This window comes from Gigantopelta aegis, chromosome 6 (genome assembly GCF_016097555.1).
Source record: "Gigantopelta aegis isolate Gae_Host chromosome 6, Gae_host_genome, whole genome shotgun sequence".
NCBI classification, from domain to species: Eukaryota; Metazoa; Mollusca; class Gastropoda; order Neomphalida; family Peltospiridae; genus Gigantopelta; species Gigantopelta aegis.
The window spans coordinates 99,006,836-99,028,187 of record NC_054704.1 but is presented as its reverse complement, the minus strand read 5'-3'; the positions used below and the strand labels follow the sequence as shown (position 1 = coordinate 99,028,187).

Genomic DNA, 21,352 nt, shown 5'->3' with positions numbered 1-21,352 from the left:
TATGTAAGGTTATATGGTTACGGACAACACAGATAATGAGAGAGGGAACCCGCTTCCACCACACAATGGGCTATTCTTTCTGATGAGCAGCAAAGCAATCTTTTATATGAAAACTGATAATAATAATAATAATAATAATAAAATTCTTTATTTTCAGAGGGTAAACACATTCAGTACAAGGTGACTGGTCTCCCATGAGGCCCTCTCTAATCTATACATGATATTATACATACATACATTCAAAGAAACAACATCAACATACATGTAATATGTATAGCATGAGGAACAATAGCACATATTATGAATATATAAATAATATTTAAATCAATTTGTTAAGAAACTTGAGTCAGTGATAACTCAATACATCATAATTATTTTAACAAACACAAAATCAACAACAAAGGTATATCTTAAAATTGATTATTATTTGAATAGTGCTTAAAATAACTGGATTTGAATGAGGCGAGGGATTGAGAATATTTTATCTTTGAAGGTAGTGTGTTCCACAGTTTAGCTCCCCTGCATGAAAAACTATGGCGATATATATATTCTTTATTCCTCTTGTAGAGAGTTCGAACAGTACAGATTATCATACATACATAATACATAAAAGGCAATGCACAATGATTAATGGATAATACATAGTACTTGATACAAAATAAATAATAGGTAATATATACAGTGGCATTGGAATAAACGCATGGTGAGAGAATTACATGAAAAAGGTTATTGGTTGATCAGAATCACGCTCATATAAATTCACTCGCCACCCTGCCATTCTCTCTCTCTCTCTCTCTCTCTCTCTCTCTCTCTCTCTCTCTCTCTCTCTCTCTCTCTCTCTCTCTCTCTCTGTCACACACACACCACTATAAAGATCTGAACATTTGCACAAGAACAGACAGTCATGACTGTCTACAGTATATTGGTCTTCATATTGTTAACGTAATATATTTGCGTTATTTTATAAATGAAGTGTATGACACTTTCACTATATAACATAGATGATTCATCATCAATATTTATTGGAGGTTTACAGGACAGGAGTTTTGTAATAAAAATATCATCGGGGCAGTTATGTAATTCTACACTGAGGTCAATAGGACAGATATCAAGAAGCGTAGTCCAGAATGTATCTCTGGTTGTTGTTAAGTATGAACAACTAGTCATGACGTGTGTAAAAAGATCAGAATAGTTACTAGTACATAACGTACAAATACCGTGTACTGAGTTTGGCCTCCATGTAGCACATATATTTATCAAGTGATTTGCTTGCTCCTTTAGTGATGGATTTGACCGTGCAACTGACCAAGCTCTATGCACTTCGAGATTGGCATGAATTTTTAGAAAATGTGTTGTATCGGGGTTTAAAGAAATTCGTAACTGCCAGTTAGTTTCCTCAAATTCTAAAACATGTTTTCTTACAATTATATTCCAAATATGCTTACTAGGGAATACTGATGTTAGAAAAAAATTCGTTGAGGTGATGCAGTAGATTATATTTACGAAGAATTGTGTATATATCCGCTGCAAAGCCAATATTTGAACGAACACACTGATTTTTAAAACTTAGTAGTCGAGTGACTGCTATTTTGTAAGCCAGAGTCCACACGGGGCATCGCAAAAGATGTCCTAAATAGTATAATTTGTTTCTATCTATATGTCCTTCGAGGGATATACTGCCAAGAAGTCCAAGACAAAAATCGGTTCGTGTTCTTTTAGGAAGACCCTGGATAATCTTTATTACAAATCTATATGCTCTTTCTAACGCCAATAGTTCATTTGTATTTAAATTATTCCATAATTCACTACCGTACAAAGCTTTGATAGGCACAGCGAATGAACTAGTTTGACGCTAGTTACAGGATTAATTCCACGGCAGTGACAACCAGCCTGAACTAGAGACATGGCGGTGGATTTTATAGTTTTGCAAGTCTCGAGTGTTCTGTCCCAATTATTTAAAGACCTTTGTAATTTAATGCCAACATGTTTTATGGTTGTTGAACATGGTAGTTCCTTTCCATACAGAATAAGTTTCGTATCCGGATCCTTACAGAAGTCAACAACTTGTGTTTTAGAAGCAGAGAATGTAAAACGCCATTTAGCGCTATATCGCTCACATATTGAAATCATATTTTGCATGACACTTGGAGTAGGAGAAATAATAGAGATGTCATCTGCTTGAGTTGGGCAAGAAACTCTAGTATCCAGGATCATTGCACCTTTGTTGGATTGGGTTTAAATTATTCAGCAATTCATTAATAAACAATACATACAATTTGGGGGATAGTATGCTTCCTTGACACAATCCTCTTTTCAAAGGAAAGTGTGAAGAGAAACTATTGTTTACTAAGACCTGTAGTTTACAGTTTGAATAGATTGCTTCTAAAGTAAGCCAGACTTTGGGGGATATACCAGTTTCAGAAAGTTTCCACAAGAGACCAGAGTGCCAGACAGTATCAAAGGCTTTAGCACTATCTAGAAATGTAACAATTACTCCATCACCTCTTTCTCTATAGTGATTGATAGTTTCTTGTAGAATGAACGAAGTGTCAATGCTAGAAAGGCCTTTCTGAAAACCACATTGGTGAATATTAGGAAAACTTTCTGAAGAGTTCAGTTCTGGCATTAACGTTTCCAGCACTCTTTCAAAAACTTTAAAGATTACAGATAGAAGTGCAATACCTCGATAAGAGTCTCTGTTGGATTTCGACTTACTTTGACCTTTAAATAAACAGACTAAAAGCCCTGAATTCCAACCTTCTGGAATGTGCCCACTGTTTATTACCAAGGAAAATAACCGAGAAAGACAAAAATAAAGATAAGAACCTCCATATTTTAAGTGTTCATAGAATATTTTGTCTGGCCCACAAGACTTGTTATTTGGTAGCTTAGAGCAGATTTTGCTAACAAGAATGGGGGAAATATCAACACTAACTTTACTTGTAGCGGCAGTTAGCTTAAATTCTGAAACTTTCTTTTCAATAGTTGATTTAAAATTGGCATCAAAATGTTCATCTTCTGTGTCGCTAAATACTCGACTAAAATGTTCTGCCATAGAATTACAAATTTCTTGTGGTTGTGTTATAGTTGTATTGTTGACCTTTAAAGACATAAATGCCATTATTAAAAAATCTTCTTATTTATTATACATTTTTCGACAAAACAGAAAATATCTTGACCAAAAGACCAGATTAATATTCTACAGCTCTTACATATTACCTCACTTAGACTATTGCTCCACAATTTGGGGAACCTGTTCAAAACATTCTATAGGAAAACTTTAAAAAATCCAAAATCAAGCTGCAAGACTTATTACTGAAAAAAGCAAAGAAATGTCCACTGCAGAAATAATTAGCTCTCTCAAATGGCTTAAAATCAAAGAGAGAATTGACTTTAGAACCTGCCAGTTTGTCTACAAAGTCCTCAACAAACTATCTCCATCATATCTAGAAACAATGTTTCAAACAACTTCAGAAATTCACTCCTTAAATCTGAGGTCAACTCAACATAATCACCTTTATGAATTAAAACCAAGAACAGAATGATAATATCAGTGATAGAGATAGTATGCCTTTAAGCAAAAAGAAAAAATTGATAACATCGTGTTATTAATATTTTATACTTTAGCATTACCTAAACTATATTCTAACAGAATCTACAGGAGAAAATAGTAAAATACAAATTCAGTAGGACTTACATGTTTTATAATCTTCTGTCACAGAATATATGCAGTCTGTAAAAACAAACAACACTGACGGATGACTTTCAAGTGTCATTTGTCTTATCTCATAGCAACAATCCGTCTTTTGTTTTACAATATCTTGTCACTTGGAAAGTTTCCTTCTTCTGTGGTATTGAGGAACACAAAAACACGAAGAAGGCATTATTTATAGACATTTTTACAAAATGTTATAGACGCAAAGTCGTTTACTTCCTTGTTTTTCATAGTGTCACGTGGGACCCTGTTGTTGTTTAACGCCACCTATTGAGGAGTTGGTGCACCTCGAACGCCCATTCGCCGCAAACAACACGTGTAACTAATATCCAGGTTTAGGGGTTCTTGCGTGATGATATAATAGTTAGTAGTGGTATTAGGTAAGTATTGGGTAGTATTGGGTAAATCGTCGCACCGCTCTCTTTCTCTCTCTCTCTCTCTCTCTCTCTCTCTCTCTCTCTCGTTTCCTGTCTGTGCCCCCCCCCCCCCCCCCACACACACACACACACACACACTAGAGGTTGTATCCTCCATTCCAGACACCATTTCTGTGACACAGGGTATGCACTTGGGATTTTTTTTGACTGGCCAATTGGGCCACTCACAGCAACACTTTGACTTGCCCGTGCAACTCATATTTTTACCATTTTAAAAATTAATATACCAACATTTTAAAGGGACATTCCTGAGTTTGCTGCATTGTAAAATGTTTCCGACTAATAAAATATTTCTACGATTAAACTTACATATTAAATATATTTTCTTTTTTAGAATGTCAGTGTCTGTATATTCAATGTCTTTTGGGTCGTCTTAGTATTTGTAAGAAGCCCAAACTGGATTTTGTCTTCAAATAATTTCGTACATACAAAAAATAATATTTTAGGAAATAAAATGAAATTTAACCTAGTACAAATATTAGAATAATCAGAAACACATTTAATATACAGCTACTAATATCTTATGTAGGAAAATATATCTGATATGTCATTACAGTCGTTAAAAAGTCTCTGTTAGTCGATATATATAACATCTTAAAATTGCAGCAAACTCAGGAATGTCCCTTTAAGCTAATGTGCATTAAATATTGTTGAATATGCACACTAGTCGGAGGCCAAAGGCCTTGCCTGATCATTCCTTTAAGGAAATAAGGGACAAACTCACAAATGTCGTTAAATTAGGCTTGACAGTTCATTGTAATAGATTATTATTTATCCGATATTAAGATCTCCCCAATATAAAACCACTTAATAAACGGTGGTAATAGCGGAGTTTCACTGTAATATTAATAAATAAAATCACACCAAAGTTGTATACGTCAATTTTTTATTTTGTTATAATTATTTACGGACAGTAAAGTTTGGGGCGAGTTGTCCAAACACTCGGGCAAGTTGGCTTTATGGCGAGTTGACCAGCATTCCTATTTAACACTCACACGTGCACAGGCAATGATTGCTGTTGTTGACATCGTTGGGAGTGACGAGTGGGTGTTTGGTATAGTAGACTCGGTATATTCCATAAGAAACAAAAACATTCTAACACAATATAACTTCGGAAAACCTCAGGCTCGTAAACAAAATCTTTCTGCGAAACATAGCATAGCGGAATGTGACGAGTTGTTCCGATTGTAACTAAATGGAAAGTAAAGACGGACATGGCCGAGGTGTTCTGATTGAACCTACAAATACATTTATGTGGCCGAGGTTTTCCGAATACATAATAAAAACCAGCCGAGGCATTCCAAATGCTTTTAGACTCTTCAGTATACTGGGGAAGTGGTCGCTATTATGTCCTATATATGGGTTTGGTTGCACAGATATTAATAGGAAACCAGTTGAAAACAATAAATAAAAAATAATTTTCTGATCCCTTACAAACATTAATTATTTTCATTTTGATACATAATACAATATGCTGAAATATTCAATTGCCAGGTGGGCAACACATGGTAAGGTTTTGACTTGCCCGATGCTATTTTAACTCGCCATGGGCGATCGGGTGACCATAAAGTGCACACCCTGCAGACAGCTAACATATATCAATATGTGTCAAATATTAGTTTTTCCATCACACCGTACTAAGATAATTACTATCATACAAGATAACATACAGATTATCGGAACAGGTCTTATCGGTCAATAAGACAACCAGCTGGTAGCAACAATTAGCGGTAGTTGTCTAGACAAAGTGCACTGATAGTTAATCAGGTACGTGAATTAAACCGTTCGGTTCAACAATCGATACCGATTGTAGCACTGTACAAAGTAACAGAATATTTGCAGGGGTCACAGAAAGAAATTAGTTTCAGGCATTTTTCAGATAAGAAGGGTATTTGTTGGAAATTATTAAAAAAGTGTTTTAATTGAAACAATATTTTATTAGCCATATATACCGGCCTTGGTGGCGTCGTGGCAGGCCATCGGTCTACAGGCTGGTAGGTACTGGGTTCGGATCCCAGTCGAGGCATGTGATTTTTAATCCAGATACCGACTCCAAACCCTGAGTGAGTGCTCCGCAAGGCTCAATGGGTAGGTGTAAACCACTTGCACCGACCAGTGATCCATAACTGGTTCAACAAAGGCCATGGTTTGTGCTATCCTGCCTGTAAGAAGCGCAAATAAAAGATCCCTTGCTGCCTATCGGAAGAGTAGCCCATGTAGTGGTGACAGCGGGTTTCCTCTCAAAATCTGTGTGGTCCTGAACCATATGTCTGATGCCATATAACCGTAAATAAAATGTGTTGAGTGCGTCATTAAATAAAACACTTCTTTCTTTCTTTATTAGCCATATACTAAATGTTGTGGCTTCTTTGTATATAAAAACAAAAATAGCAATTGGTTAATTTGACAATGGGCAGGGACCTGGGTGAGCCCTAATTTGTTTAACAACAGCACATTTTTTAAACTAGCCATGTATCCATGGTTGCTTGAAACACGTTTTACCATAGTCTACTCTTTGTATAATCTTGATAATCCTAATAATATTTAGTATATAAATTTTACACTGTCAAAATATATTGCATCAGCCATCATATTAATGATGTGTCATATATTCAACCTGTCTCCGAATGTTGGCCATAAAACATGTTGAAAGCTATAATTTCTGGCATAACTATATCAAATTTATTCTAGTATTCCATTGAACTTCACAACATGACATAAAAACTTTTTGTCTGGATGTAATAAGAACAATTTTAAATTTAAATGATTTTTAGATTAAAATAAGATATAATTTGTACTCAAAATTTTAGGTGGAATGGGTTTTTGTTTAAATAGTGGGGGTTTTTAGATTAAAAATAATTTGTTTAGGCCCCTCTCCAAATTTTTAGACCCAAGTCAAGAAAACCATATATTCTGGAATTTATTTCTTATTAGCATTACTATGGTAACTACACAGGCTTTTAACCAGAAATAATTCCAGGATATGTATAATAAAAACAACAGATCATACACATGTGCCCCTACTAGGTGGTTATGGGTTAGAAATGTTTTGAAATTGGACACAGCATTTTTTAACAACTTAAAATTAAACTATAACCTCTTTTGATACAAAAATATATCAATTAATCTCCAAGATTTTAGAGTACATAATTTTACCCTACATACCTTCTGGCAGATATCCTTACATTTTTTGTTTAAATGCATAGCACTTTGTATTTGATATTTTATAAAAAAAAATCTATTTTTAATTTCAAAACCACATTTTATGTACATTCCAGATATTGTCAACTTAAGACTAGTGTTTGTATTCAGTGCTAGCTCTGGGTCGGCAGAACATTTTGCCTAATCATCCATTTATAATTGCAAAACACAGTTATTTTCTAATCAAATAACACATTCGCCAATTGTTCTGAAAATTCACAATTAGCAAATTTGGCGAGTGCTAGAGGTAGCCCTGGTATTTGGCTGTTTCATGATTGTGGGATTTTGTTTCCAGTACTGCTGATATCACTGAACTGTATCAACGTCACTTGGGCTACCAAAGTTCAAGTGGTTATCACTGGTTGTAAGCTGATTGCTCTTGGTATAATCATCATCACTGGATTCGTCTGGATCGCTAGAGGTGAGATGATACATGAATATGTGGGTAACATGAATACGTGGGTAACATGAATACATGGATAACAGGAATATGTGGGTAACATGAATACGTGGGTAACATGAATACATGGATAACAGGAATATGTGGGTAACATGAATACGTGGGTAACATGAATACCTGTGTAACATGAATACCTGTGTAACAGGAATACGTGTGTAACATGAATACATGTGATGAAATCAATCCGAGGGCCACACTTAACCTGTAATATCTGGGGGAGGGCTGGAAGAAAAGAATTAGGCAAGTGCGGATCCAGAATGTTTTTAATAGAGGGGCCCAAAACCCGTTGGGTTTCTTTGAAAAGTTTTTAGTATTCTCTTCTAATATATATATTGTTTGACAAAAAATGTGGTGGGGGGGGGGGGGGGGGGGGGTGGGGGGTGGGTGAAGTTAATGTTTTGTTTAAGGATACCACTAGAGCACATTGATTTATTAACCATAGGCTATTGGATGTCAGATATTTGGAATTTCTGCTGATATATTGTCTTGGAGGAAACCTAGCTGTTACATTTTATCTTTAGCAGCAAGGGATCTTTTTATGCACTTTCCCACAGGCAGGACAGCATATAACACAACCTTTGATATATCATACATGGGGCACTGATTGGAATGGGAAAATCCAACCTGATATTGGTCCACTGAAGGGATTTGATCCTACAAACCAGGAACCTAAGGTGTGTGCTCTATACCAACTGAGCTAGGTAACAGATCCTGCTTCCCTTCTTCAGTCTAAAGACAAAAAGTGAAAACAGATTCATATTTGGGGGAGCAACTACCCTAAATCTTGATGGTGTATATAATTTAATGACGCTTGGTTGTAATACTTTTATCTGAACCCGACACTCAATCTCAGTTTGGACTTGATCTCATCTGTACACATCTTGTCAGGTATTCTAGTTTGTATAGGGTTCAAGGTTTCCATATTATGACATCAGAATCTGATATCTTTTCCCTAGATTTACAGCGGTGTACAGCTAGGGCCGTTCCAGTATTAATGACATGGGTGGTGGCAGACACTATAATTACGTAGGTCCATGCATGAATCAGATAACTAAAAGACTGATAAAATTACAGCTGAAGTTAGATCCTTGTAAAAGTCTCAAACTACTACCACCTTTAGTACAGGGCTTGCAATAGGAAGTAAAATATGGCCTGTTGTTATTTGCATGGATGTGGGAGCAACGTAGAAACACGTAAATGCACTTTTCCATTTTGTCTAAAAAAACACAGAAAACATGATGTTCAGTACTGTTGACCACACAAAGTTAATTTGCATGTTTTCACGGTTTCAAGTTTATGATGGTGTGCCTTGTATTATAAGTTATAAACAGTTTAGATTTGGTAGCATTGAATGCAATTTTTGGCAGTTCCAGGGGTTGCAAACAACAATTTTCCTTCAGGGGCCTTGAGTGGCCCCTGCACACCGGCCACAGTAAGCTTTTTTATTCCAGCCCCTCTAACATCCCTGTATTTGTATAAAAAAAATGTTTTTAAAATAGTCCAGTGGCAAATTAAATATGTCCTGCTATGAAAAAATAAGACAGCATTTAATGAGAGAATGGTTTGGGATGGTGTGTGAAAAATTAGGGCCTCTGAGGTGTATTGTAGAGCATTATAGAATTAAAATAAAACAGAATCACATAGCTGAGATAATCATGTGAACATTTGTCTCTTGGAAAATGACCTACAATTTTGGTGGGGTGGTTAACAGGTGAATTTCTATTTCATCTATTACGTATAAAAACTGGACTGCTTTTCACAAGCGGCTATTTCAATCCTTGTAATACTCATGATTGTCTTCTTAATATAGTACATACATTTGGTGATTCAATGTTCATTCAGGGCAATATATCAATAAATTTGAAAATGTGGACTATCAGGTTCAGGCATAGAATCCTAGAATTATCTGTGTTATTTTATACTGTTTTCTATTTTATATTGTTTCAGGCTTCCACACATTCCAGTAACAGTTGTTTTGTTTATGCAGTGGTTATGCAATGTTATTTGTCATAATGCTTATTCAAGGCACAATATTTCACAAGAACCATTGTTTTGTCGATTACGCAACTTTAAAATCACTAGAACTGCCAATTTGTTACATGGTGAACAATTGCATTCTAACATTAAAAGTACCATAGGCATACATTGATCAGTAATGAAAGTGAAAATCAGTTTGTTTTTAAAATACATTTGAACCATCAATGTAGCACAGAACTGTAGTTTAAATTTTTTTAGGATTAAATAGGCCTAACTCATCAGTTACGAAAATTATATTCACATGACCTAAAAATTGGTTACCTAAGTAAAACTCAAGTAAACGGACTTCTGGTTACCTAAGATTTTGAAATATTGTAGCCTGCTTTTAAATCTTAAGTTTATAAAGCCCTGCTATTGGTTATTCATGATTACAAGTTGGTTGCTATAAAAGTATAATATTTGTGGGTAGTGGTAAATACACATTTATATAAAAGCAAGAAAAACCATTTAGTCTATATTCACCTTTTTTTGTTTTTTTAGGACATGTTGAAAATTTCAAATCTTCCTTTGAAGGAAGTGACTATAGTGCTAGTGCAGTGGCCATTGCTTTTTATTCTGGATTCTGGGCGTATGGAGGCTGGTGAGTGTCACCCTGTGTTGTAAAACAAAGGAATGTGTATAAAGTTTGTTTTGTTTAATTAACAACACCAGTAGAACACTTTGATTTATTAATATTCAGCTATTGGATGTAAAATATTTGGTACAGTTTCTGATATATAGTTTTAGAGGAAACTCACTACATTTTTCCATTAGAATCAAGGGATCTTTTATAAGCACTTTCCCATACACAGGCCAGTATCCACAGCATCTCAGGCAGGGCTCTATCGACAGCTAGATCGAGTCCTCAAAGAATGTAACAACCAGCTTTAGTGGTGAAGTGATTTGTTGTCAGATTCCAGGTTGGTGGGTACTGACTCTCTATGTGTCCACCGTACATTACTTTCATGTACTTACCTTTGACACCCAATAGCTGTGATGTATTCTTTGTTCTGGGGTATCATTAAACTTTCTTCCATCCATCTATCCATTCATCCTATCCATCCCATCCATCCCGTCCCATCCAAAATCCATCCTTCCCATACATCCCGTCCCATCCAAAATCCATCCTTCCCATCCATCCTGTCCCATCCAAAATCCATCCCATCCCATCCCATCCCATCCCATCCCATCTCATCCGTCTGTCCGTCCATCCATATCTGTCCATCCATCCATCCATCCATTCATTCATTCATCTCCCACTTGAGTAAATAAGGGAATTAAAAACAATTTATTACTGGATCTAACCTCTGCTATGCTCAATGGGGAGGTGTAAGTTAGACAACATACCCAGACGTTCACTCACCCTGCAGACACTGTACATTACCTGCTCAGGTGACAGGTGACAGCCTGGTCCTGTGGAGGCCATAGGATTTAAAAATTTTCAGTTCCATACCTTGTGATCATGGGAACCCATCGAAAACTGTTTTAAAACACATAATTATATACATGTATATATTATTTTCGTTGAATAGTACGTCGTACTCGATATAATGATCATGGGAACAAAATTTCAGTTCCTTGATTTTACCGATATGGTACCAGAAACAATCGTTTCTATAAAATCTGAGGGCCTGTGATCGTAATGTCCTAACAGAAAATATCACATTCAAAATATTAGTTTGACAAAGCCTCTGTGCAGCGTTTTTGATATTTAAAGTGTGATCTATATATTTCTTACAGGAGTTACCTGAATTTTCTGGCAGATGAAGTGGTAGATCCACACAAGTAAGTCAGAATTTTAAAGCGATTGTCCCACATTTGCTGCCATTGTTGACATGGTTCCAGCAAACATGGTCCATTTAAATTACACATTAAATGCATTTGATTGTTTGGAATATGTAGCTCAAACTTAATTTTATTTAGATTTTTTAGTATATTTAGTTAACTTTAACTATGGGCTACTATAAAACATTAGGACAATTAGAAACACATTGAATTAACAGGAACAATATTCTGAATAGCAAGATGTATTTAATATGCAATTTTTGTTGTTATTACATGTAGCTGTAATTAATTTACAATGGCAGCAAATTCAGGATAGTTCCTTTAGTACAGTCTTTGTGTGGTATTATTATCACAATAACAATTTTAATCCCTTTTGGTTTGTTGCATAATAATATTGTGTAACTTAAATAAAACTGCTGATTAAAGAAAGTTTACATGTGTTATTTCGTAGTGGTTTTTCACAGAGTGGATTATGCATACAGAATTAGTCTTTGAAATACCAGTTGTGGAGCAATGGTGGGAATGGGAAATAATCCAATGGGTACTTAGTCACAAATAAATTATACAAAACAGCACTTGAATTTCAAACTCTTGTCTCTGCTGAATGGAATATATATTGTATGACACAATTGGTCTTGTTGATATTAATTTCATATATTTAATTTTCAGAAATCTTCCCAGAGCGATTGTTATCTCCATGGTAATAGTGACGGCAGTTTATGTTGCTACAAATGTTGCATACTTCGCCGTTCTGACGCCATCTGAAATGTTGAAGTCGGCAGCAGTAGCAGTGGTATGTTTAACATTTACATTGGTCACGTCCCAGAATTGATTAACTGGGGTTGGTATGTGGGGGATACTTATTTTTTATATACACATGTATATATATATATATATATATATCCACTACACTAAAGTAATTTTTATTCAAACCAAATAAGCTCAGAAATCAAATGTATGTGACTCACCAATGTCCCCTCCTCTCCACCTGCTGTGTGATCAATTTTGGAACTGTCCATTAACATTTTTTTTTTTTTTTTTTTTTTTTAATTGTTTATTGCCCCAAAATACATTGGTAGTGTTAGGATTGGAGACTCCTAATTCACCACCTTACAAAATAAGTGATCAAAAGCTATATTTGTACATTTAACTAATAAAGACTTGTTGAAAACAATATTTTGCACAACAGTTTGGAAACAATAATTGTTAGTATAAAAACACACATTCATGTACAATTATGTCATTAAATTTATCTCTAGATTTAGGATTGTTTATGTTTAAATAACCTTTGGTAGCCTTGTCGGGATTCATCACCAAGTTAAAATCTCCAGAAATAATTACTATATCACTGCCAATTTCTTTTATGTCTTGACCAATTTGCTCATAGAAGGTAGGATTATCCCTGTTGGGTCCATAAATGTTAATAACAGTAATTTGTTTACCTTTAATATTTATGTCTAGGAGAAGTTTGTTACCATTTGTATCATGTGTAATTTTATTTAATTTATATTCAAAGTTACTATTGAGCAGAATAGCGACGCCTCTACTTTGTGATGTATGTGAACTAAAATAACATTCAAATCCCCACTGAGACCTAATATAATTTTCTTCTTTCTATATGAAATGTGTATCTTGAATGCAATAAATAGAATATTTTTTCTGTTTGAAAAAATTCAATACATCTTTTCGTTTTTTCTTAGACCCTAATCCGTGGCAATTTAATGTACAAAATGTAATTTGATCAGTCATGGTGAACAGAAGTAATATTGGATATTTGTGTTCTTTCAACTGTAGATATGAGCATGATGACACAATAGTTGAGACTGTGTATACATATATAGCTACGTAAACAAAGCTGATTGTTAGAGAAAAAACTTTCTTTTACACTAGAAGAAAGGCAGTTAAAGAATAGAATAGCAATGCAACGAAAAAACATATTCATGTACTTAACCAAGAATGGTACGTGACTACCAGGAGCAGAAATATCGAAATTAGTTTGTCGTTATTGTATTAAATATGTAACCAACTAACTAAATACATATTAATATAGTTGATCCATAACTCCCTAATTAAATAAATACCTAAACAAGTTAACAAATACATCTAATTAATAAACGAATAAATCTATGAATTGGTAAATAAATAAGTAAATAATTTGGCCAGCTACCCAACCCACTAACTAAATAGATAGATAGATGGATAAATAAATAAATAAATAAATAAATGAACAAATTATAAAAATAAATATGTAAATATATTAAAAACACAATACTAGAAAAATTAATCAATTAGTTTCCTAACCAGTCAATTAATTAAATAATCGATTAGCCATTCCTTCAATCAACCAGCCGATTAACTAGTGGGTCGGCAGTCAGTCAATGAAATAAAGAAACAAATAAATAAGTAACCGGAAAGGGAGGGGGGCTTTGGGATTGGAAGCAAGTTGGTTTTCTTAAGAAGAAGATAAAGTAAAGCTGTCACCTTTAATTTACAGTCTGTGAGTGTATATTGCATTTACAGTGTATCAATACCGACACTGACAGCAATTCACTGAGTAACACACACTTCCAGGTCTCTATCAGCACTTGGGTTGTGAATACGGTGTTCAGTATTTCAGCGCTCTGTAATTTTGCACTTGTAACTGTGCTTCTAATCGAGGAGATAAAAAATAGAAACAAAATGTGTGAGTAATAAACCAGCCAACTGACTGGACTATGCAGCGAATGACATAAATGAATAAATAACCAACTAACAAATCAAACTAAAAACTAAAAACTAAATAAATCAAATAAATCAATATATATATAAATAAATATAAATAAATTAATTAAATAAATAAATAGGGAGGGAGGTGGGTGGGTAGGTAGGTAGGTACATTTACATTATATCATAGTGTAAACAAACAGTACAATATAACATGACATATGTCTGGTAGTAAACATATTTACAAATATAAATTACTGACATATCCGTGTCTAGATAGTACACATGATTTTATGCTTTAGGAGTACTTGTAGTAAGTCCTCTGTTAATATCAGTTGGAACAGTTTGATTAACGTTTGTTTTGTTGAGCTGATTTTGATGCTCAGAGTTTGCAAGTTTGGTATTAGCTGTAACTTTGATAATTTGTCCACTGTGTAATTTTGCAAACAGTTTTCCACCTGACGACCAAGCTGTTTCTACAGAAGGGTTTTCTTTAGTTCTCCTAAGAATTTGGTGGTTTACAATTGTGAGGTCCTCAGCAATAGATATACCAGTACCTTTGAGTTTTTTGCGGTGTTTCATTACTTCGATCTGATCTTTTCGGGAGTTGAACTTGACTATAATGCCCCTGTCACTGTTTGGTGTAAATCTTCCGACTATGAGCAATATCAATTGTACCTTTTACTTCAATCCCCAGTTTATTTCTGATCATGTCTACCACCTTTGTTTCACTTGTAATGTGTGTCTCATTTCTGTCTGTATTAAAATTAGATAAAAATCCAGTTATAATTGATCAAGAATTTGGGCTAGTGCTTTATCTTGGTGGGCTAGTGGTTTTCACAAACCCACTAGCCCTGTGGCTAGTGACTTTTCAAAATATTTGTCATACTCTGCTTTTAGACCAAAATATTTGTCATACTCTGCTTTTAGACCAAAATATTTGTCATACTCTGCTTTTAGACCAAAATATTTGTCATACTCTGCTTTTAGGCCAAAAACTCTCACACTGGAATTACGGGTCCATTGCTCAAGATCGTTCACTTTATCATTTGTGAGAGTAAGAGCATACAAGTTCTGCTCCAGTTTATTATCAAAATCATCTTGTCTTTGTTTAAGCGTCTCTTCTTTCAGCTGTTTATTTTCATTTTCCATTTCAAACATCCGCCCTTCAAGTTCATTTATTTTTGATGTCAGTGACTGGACAATATCTGATTTTAAATTTGTTATTTCCAAATTGAACATTTCTTTTGTCACCAGCATTTCTGTCAATGTGTTGATTTTTTTATGTAATGCTTGGATCTGAGAATCAGTAGTAAACATTTTCATGGTAGTCTGGTCTGTTGACTTTTGTTTCTCCATATGATCAGAACTGCCCGCGGAAGTTTTTGAATCCCCTTCCGTATTTTTTTTACTCATTGTAGTGTTCTGTGTTGAAGATAGTTCAAAACTCTCACCTTGACTTGAATCAGTTGAGTCCATCACTTTCTTACGCTTATGCTGGTTCTTTTTTCGACCCATCACCTTTTAACATTCACACTGGGCTTCGCTTCAGTGATCACATACTATTGTAGCCATTTATGTACAGAATTTATAAAATACAGTGAAATTACAAACACAGACAAGCTCAACAATATCTATCATCAAATAAACGGCAAACCTTGGAAATAGCCAGCGTTGTAATTGGTATAAACTCAAGGCTATCGGGAGTGTAGCAAATGCACGTCAATACACGACAGCCATGTTGGGCGGAACTATTAACAGTTATTTGTAAATACAATCAACTCTTAAATTAGACAGTCGGCATTTGAAATATGATACCATAACAAACAGCTGATCAAGACCTGATGTCACAACAATCTTAAACAGGTAAATACAGATAGAAACAGCTATAAACAAAACATTAACTACATATATATATATATTTCTGTTTAGGATCTGATGGTAGAAGATTTAGGAGTTTTTAAGAATGTGGTGAGAGAGGGTTGGGCCAGCAAGTACAAGACTTTATAAGACGAGGACAAATATATTAATTTATTTTGATGCTAGAGTCAGTATGACTGTGTTGTTTATCTTCAGACATTCAGCCAGCAAACTGTGACAGCCCTTCAGTACATCATGCCGGTACTGATTGCAGCGTCTGTGATTGGAGGTATCAATGGGTCCTGTCTTTCAATGTCCAGGTTTGTTGTCTTAGCCTTCTGTAACTGTTACGTCCAATAACAGATAGATACAGCAATTTGATATGTCCATTAATAGTAATTTACTAAAAAAAATATTTTTTAATTACACCCATTAACAGTAAAATAATACATTTTTTAAAGGTTTATCAACATTATTAGCAAGGGATCTTTTATATGCACCATCCAACAGACAGGATAACACATACCACAACCTTTGATATACCAGTCGCAGTGCACTGGCTGGAATGAGTTAACTCATTGGAGGGGACTATATGTATCGTCTCCGTCTGTCTGTCCCACATAGTTTTCAGACTTTTTATTGTTTTTTTTGCAATGCCTCAAGATAGCTGAGAATTTATTCAAGGGCCATAACTGTCAGAAATGGAATCTATCTATTTTTGACAGAGTTGTAGCCCTTGGAACTTCAGAGAAAATCTTTATACATAAGACTGCTGCCTGCAAGTTGTTTTCTTCTTTAATTTGTTAGCCTTTACTCTGAAATAATTTAATGTTCACAGGTATGTTCCTGTTTTTCAGATTATTCTACGTCGGAGCCAAAAATAATCACCTTCCGTGTGTGGTTTCCATGATTACCAAGAAACAGCTGACACCTGCGCCATCACTTATTGTTATTGTAAGAACTCTACTGATGTCATGATCAATTATAAAAACTCATAATTGACTGTTGTGGAAAATATTATTAGTAATAATTGATACTGAGGTTTGTGTTTGTTTTCATGTGTATGTAAAGAAAACCGATACTCATGGGGATGAGGTGGGGGGCTTAACCCAATTCTGGGGATGGGGTGGGAGGGCTTGATCCAATTCTGGGGATGGGGTGGGAGGGCTTAACCCAATTCTGGGGAGGGGGTGGGGTGTACATAACTCATTAATAGTTTGTTAACTGTCAAATGTCATTGTGTACCTGTGTGGTAAGATCAAATCCCATCAGTATATACTATTGTTTCTTATTATGCAGATTTTCATTTCTCATAGGCTCACACAGTATTTCTACATGTTTACATAATTATATAACTTATTTTATAATGTAAATAATCATATTCATATACAGTCAAATCTATGCAAAGCAGCCACTAAGTGAGTATCAAAAGGTTAACATTTAAGATAGGTGGCTGCTTAATACAGGTCAGTATATTCTATATTAGATGATTTGGGAGAATACAAATGTGGCCTCTCAACACAAGTGGCTGCATAACACAGGCTGGTTTATACTATATTAGATGGTTTGAGAAAGTAAAAATCGCCTTTTAACTCAGGTGGCTGCTAGAGTAAGTTTGATAATATTTGAAACCTGGCAACCAAACAAAAGATAATATATTTTTGTATTGAGGTGTCATTAAACATTAATTCTGTCTATTGCAGATGATCCTTGTTCTCGCGATGCAGAATTTTGAGAAAATATTCTACCTGATAGAGATGATGGGTTTTAGCTTTGCCGTCATTCTCACCACGGTTCTGGCGGGACAGGTCTATCTGCATTGGAAGGAACCAAAATTGTATCGGCCCATCAAGGTGAGACTGGCAAGTTAGCTGTTGTTGTCAAAGTTACTGGTCAAAATAACATTTGCATTGAGCTCAACAGTAAAATTTCACACTGAGCTAAATATTTTATAAACTATAAGTCCTACATTAAAGAAACTTGGTTTAAAATTTCATCTATGGATGTTCATCTCTTGGCATGTTTTAAAATATATTAATTAAATTTATTAAATTAAACTTCTTTTTTTTAATCTACCATTTAAGATCTGTGAATGCAACTACATGTATTAGTGACACTGAATATGTTTATGGTAAGCAAGACATTTAATTGCACAAAATTCTAGATGTCTGTTAAAATTATCAATTTGTTAGGCCCATTTTGACAGTCTATTTACAAAATTATTTGAATCATATATATATATATATATATATATATATATATATATATATATATATATATATATTATATATATATTAAAATATTAGTGCTGTTCAGTGTAAAAAATACTTTGTGTTATTATTCCTATATCAATATGCCATGTCAAAATTAGGATACCATGAGATCCTGGCACGATACAGAATTCTTAAAGTCTGGTATGCAAAACTAAAATCTGGGATCCCGGGATACCATTAATCTCGAACATTGACTATAAGATAGAAATGGAATATAAAAATATGTATATAAGCAGGCAACGTTTTGCTTTCCAAATTTTGATTAGCCACAATTGCTATTCAGTTTAAAATTTGATTAATAACTATTATTTAATATTTTAGAATTTTATTGCAATTTCTGTTCTTTTATACCAAAAAGTCATATAACACTGAACAAAATATTCCTTGTTAATAAAATATAACATGATTTTTATCCTTCTTTCTTTCTTTTTTTTTCTTACAGTTGCATGTTTCCATTCCCATTGTGATGTTTTTGGTGAGTTGTGTCATCTTGGCACTGACTGTGTACCAGAAGCCCAGCGAGAGTTTAATGACTGTTGGTCTGATGGCTCTAGGACTGCCAGTGTATGCTGTTGGGGTGTACTGGAGTAAACCAGCTGGAGTTAACAAAGTCCTAGGTCAGTATCCTTCGTGGTGATGTCCCAAGGGTCCGTTATGATCGAAAACTAATACATTTATTTAGTGTCGAGAATTGGTTGGGATTTTATTGTTGATCATCGCTTATATTCGGTTTGCATATGTAGTAGTGTTGGTATAAAGTGCTTCTTCAGGCAGTAGCTAGTGGGAACTTCTCTATTAGCTCAGTTGGTAGAGCGCTGGACTCTCACACTAAGGGTCTCTGGTTTGAATCCCCTCAGTGGAGGTGGATTTTTCTGTTACATTTGGAGCTCATGTAGGGACTGGGTATGTTCTAAACACAAGAATACAATTATAACCCAGTTAGGACCCGTAGCGGTTCAACTGCCCATGGCCCACAGCTGCAGGACGTAGCTTCACTGAGGGTATCTGGTTCGAATCCCATCAGTGGAGGTTGATTTTTCTTTTACAAATCAAATGATCAACTTTCAATTGCGGTATCCAGTTTGAATCCCCTAAGTGGAGGTTGATTTTCCTGTTACACATCAAATGATCAACTTTCAATTGCAGTCAGTTAGAATTACATAAACATAAAAAGAATTTGAATTATAAGTACACCTATCGTCGTTTTCACTGGGATCAACCTTACAAATCGCTAATTTTACCATTAATAACTATTTAATATAATTTTTCTTCATGTATACATGAAAAAGAACCACCACCCCAACATATTTACCTCCTTTCCATCATTTAAACTGGAGGGACAATTATAGTTTTCTTCACACAATCGATTATGGGTTTTTGTAATGGATCATCATTACCAAACCAATAAATTTTTGATTATAATCGTTCACTGGAACATGCTTTTACATTCCCGCGTAAATGCTGCGATTATTGTTCATGTACTTCCACTTCTTATTGCATTTTAAAACTGCAGAATTTCTGCAAATGATTTTTGAAGCAATAATCATTAAATGGATGAGTTATCATCCATCTGTTTGCATGAAGCATTAAAATAACCATTTCACAAAGCAAGGCATAGGTTTTACCTACACCCCTCTTATGACTTAAATAATCAGTGCAAAAAAAGAAGATAAATAATGCCTTAATTACTGACAATTTGGAACATCTTGAATATATTCCTTTCTATTGGAAGTAATTTTGAATAACTTTTCTGGATGATTTCCAAAGTAATAATTACTAATTGGCTGAGTTATCACCCTAATTACTATTCTACAAGTTATGGTGTCTTCTTTTTCAGATTCATTCACTGTGTGTATACAGAAGCTGCTATTGGTTGTTCCACCAGATGACAGCCAATGAATCTTGGTGTTTAGGTGTACCAGCAACACAAAAACAATCCAGTCATCTCAATTTACAGAGTAACACAGGAACAGTCTAGTCTGTTGCAACCGCAATATCAACACTGCCATTTTCTGGTTGATTCTTGACATTAAAACAGTAAAGGTGGACAAAATTCAGTAAATGAAATTAAAGATGTCGGACTCCAATTTCGAGACACAATTAAATGTTTGGTTAAACTGCAAAAGTGGGCTGCTCGACAAAAAGAGTATGAACGTGTTAGACAGGATACCAATATATAGTGCATCAGACTGTTGACACAAAATAAAATAAACAAGATTTTAGTGGGCATAAAACAGTTTTTAAATAAAGGCTTGCATGGGAACATTTTGTCTTCAAAATTTTGATCAGTGACTATGGTAACCAGTCAGAAAATTGACTAGCAACTATAATTTATAGAGACTACCCCGAGTCTGCTGCCATTGTAAGATGTTTCTAAGTAATAAAAGTAATGTCTAAAATGACATACTGAATATAGTTTCTTGTTTAGAATATTAGTGTCTGTATATACAATGTGTTTTTGGTCAACTTAATGGTTGTAAGTAGTCCAAACTGGATTTGGTCTTACAATAATTTCGTACTTAAGAAAATATTTATATTAAAGAATAAAATTAACTTTGACCTAGTGCAAACACTAGAACGATCAGAAATTCATTTAATATATAGCCGCTGATATTTTATGCTGGAAAATGTATTTAATATACAATTTTAGTCACTAAGATGTCTGTTGGTAGTTGGCGACATCTTAACAATAGCAACAAACTCATGATAGTTGTATTGTGTTGTGTAAAGATCTTTGACTCGGATGTCATATTGAATTGTGAAGTGATGCTGAACAAAATTTTATTGTTACAGAAATACTGAGTACTGATTATTTGTTCAATTAAACATTTGGGTTAGGTGTTGGTTTTAGACATAGAAATAACCTTCTGGAGAACCTTATACCATGCAATGCAGTGTTCAG

The 21,352-nt window shown here is 34.5% G+C and overlaps 1 protein-coding gene across 1 annotated transcript in view; it reads left to right on the top strand.

Annotated features, from left to right (window-relative positions):
- LOC121375539 (large neutral amino acids transporter small subunit 1-like) overlaps positions 1 to 20,852 on the top strand; it is a 31,172-nt gene extending 10,320 nt beyond the window's left edge. Inside the window, exons 2-10 of the mRNA XM_041503041.1 lie at positions 7,649 to 7,774; positions 10,331 to 10,430; positions 11,570 to 11,614; positions 12,284 to 12,407; positions 16,394 to 16,497; positions 17,035 to 17,131; positions 17,881 to 18,030; positions 18,893 to 19,067; positions 20,288 to 20,852. Coding sequence (XP_041358975.1) covers positions 7,649 to 7,774; positions 10,331 to 10,430; positions 11,570 to 11,614; positions 12,284 to 12,407; positions 16,394 to 16,497; positions 17,035 to 17,131; positions 17,881 to 18,030; positions 18,893 to 19,067; positions 20,288 to 20,349 — 983 coding nt within the window. The 3' untranslated portion in view covers positions 20,350 to 20,852. The remainder of the gene's footprint in view (positions 1 to 7,648; positions 7,775 to 10,330; positions 10,431 to 11,569; positions 11,615 to 12,283; positions 12,408 to 16,393; positions 16,498 to 17,034; positions 17,132 to 17,880; positions 18,031 to 18,892; positions 19,068 to 20,287) is intronic.
- Positions 20,853 to 21,352: the final 500 nt, after the last annotated feature.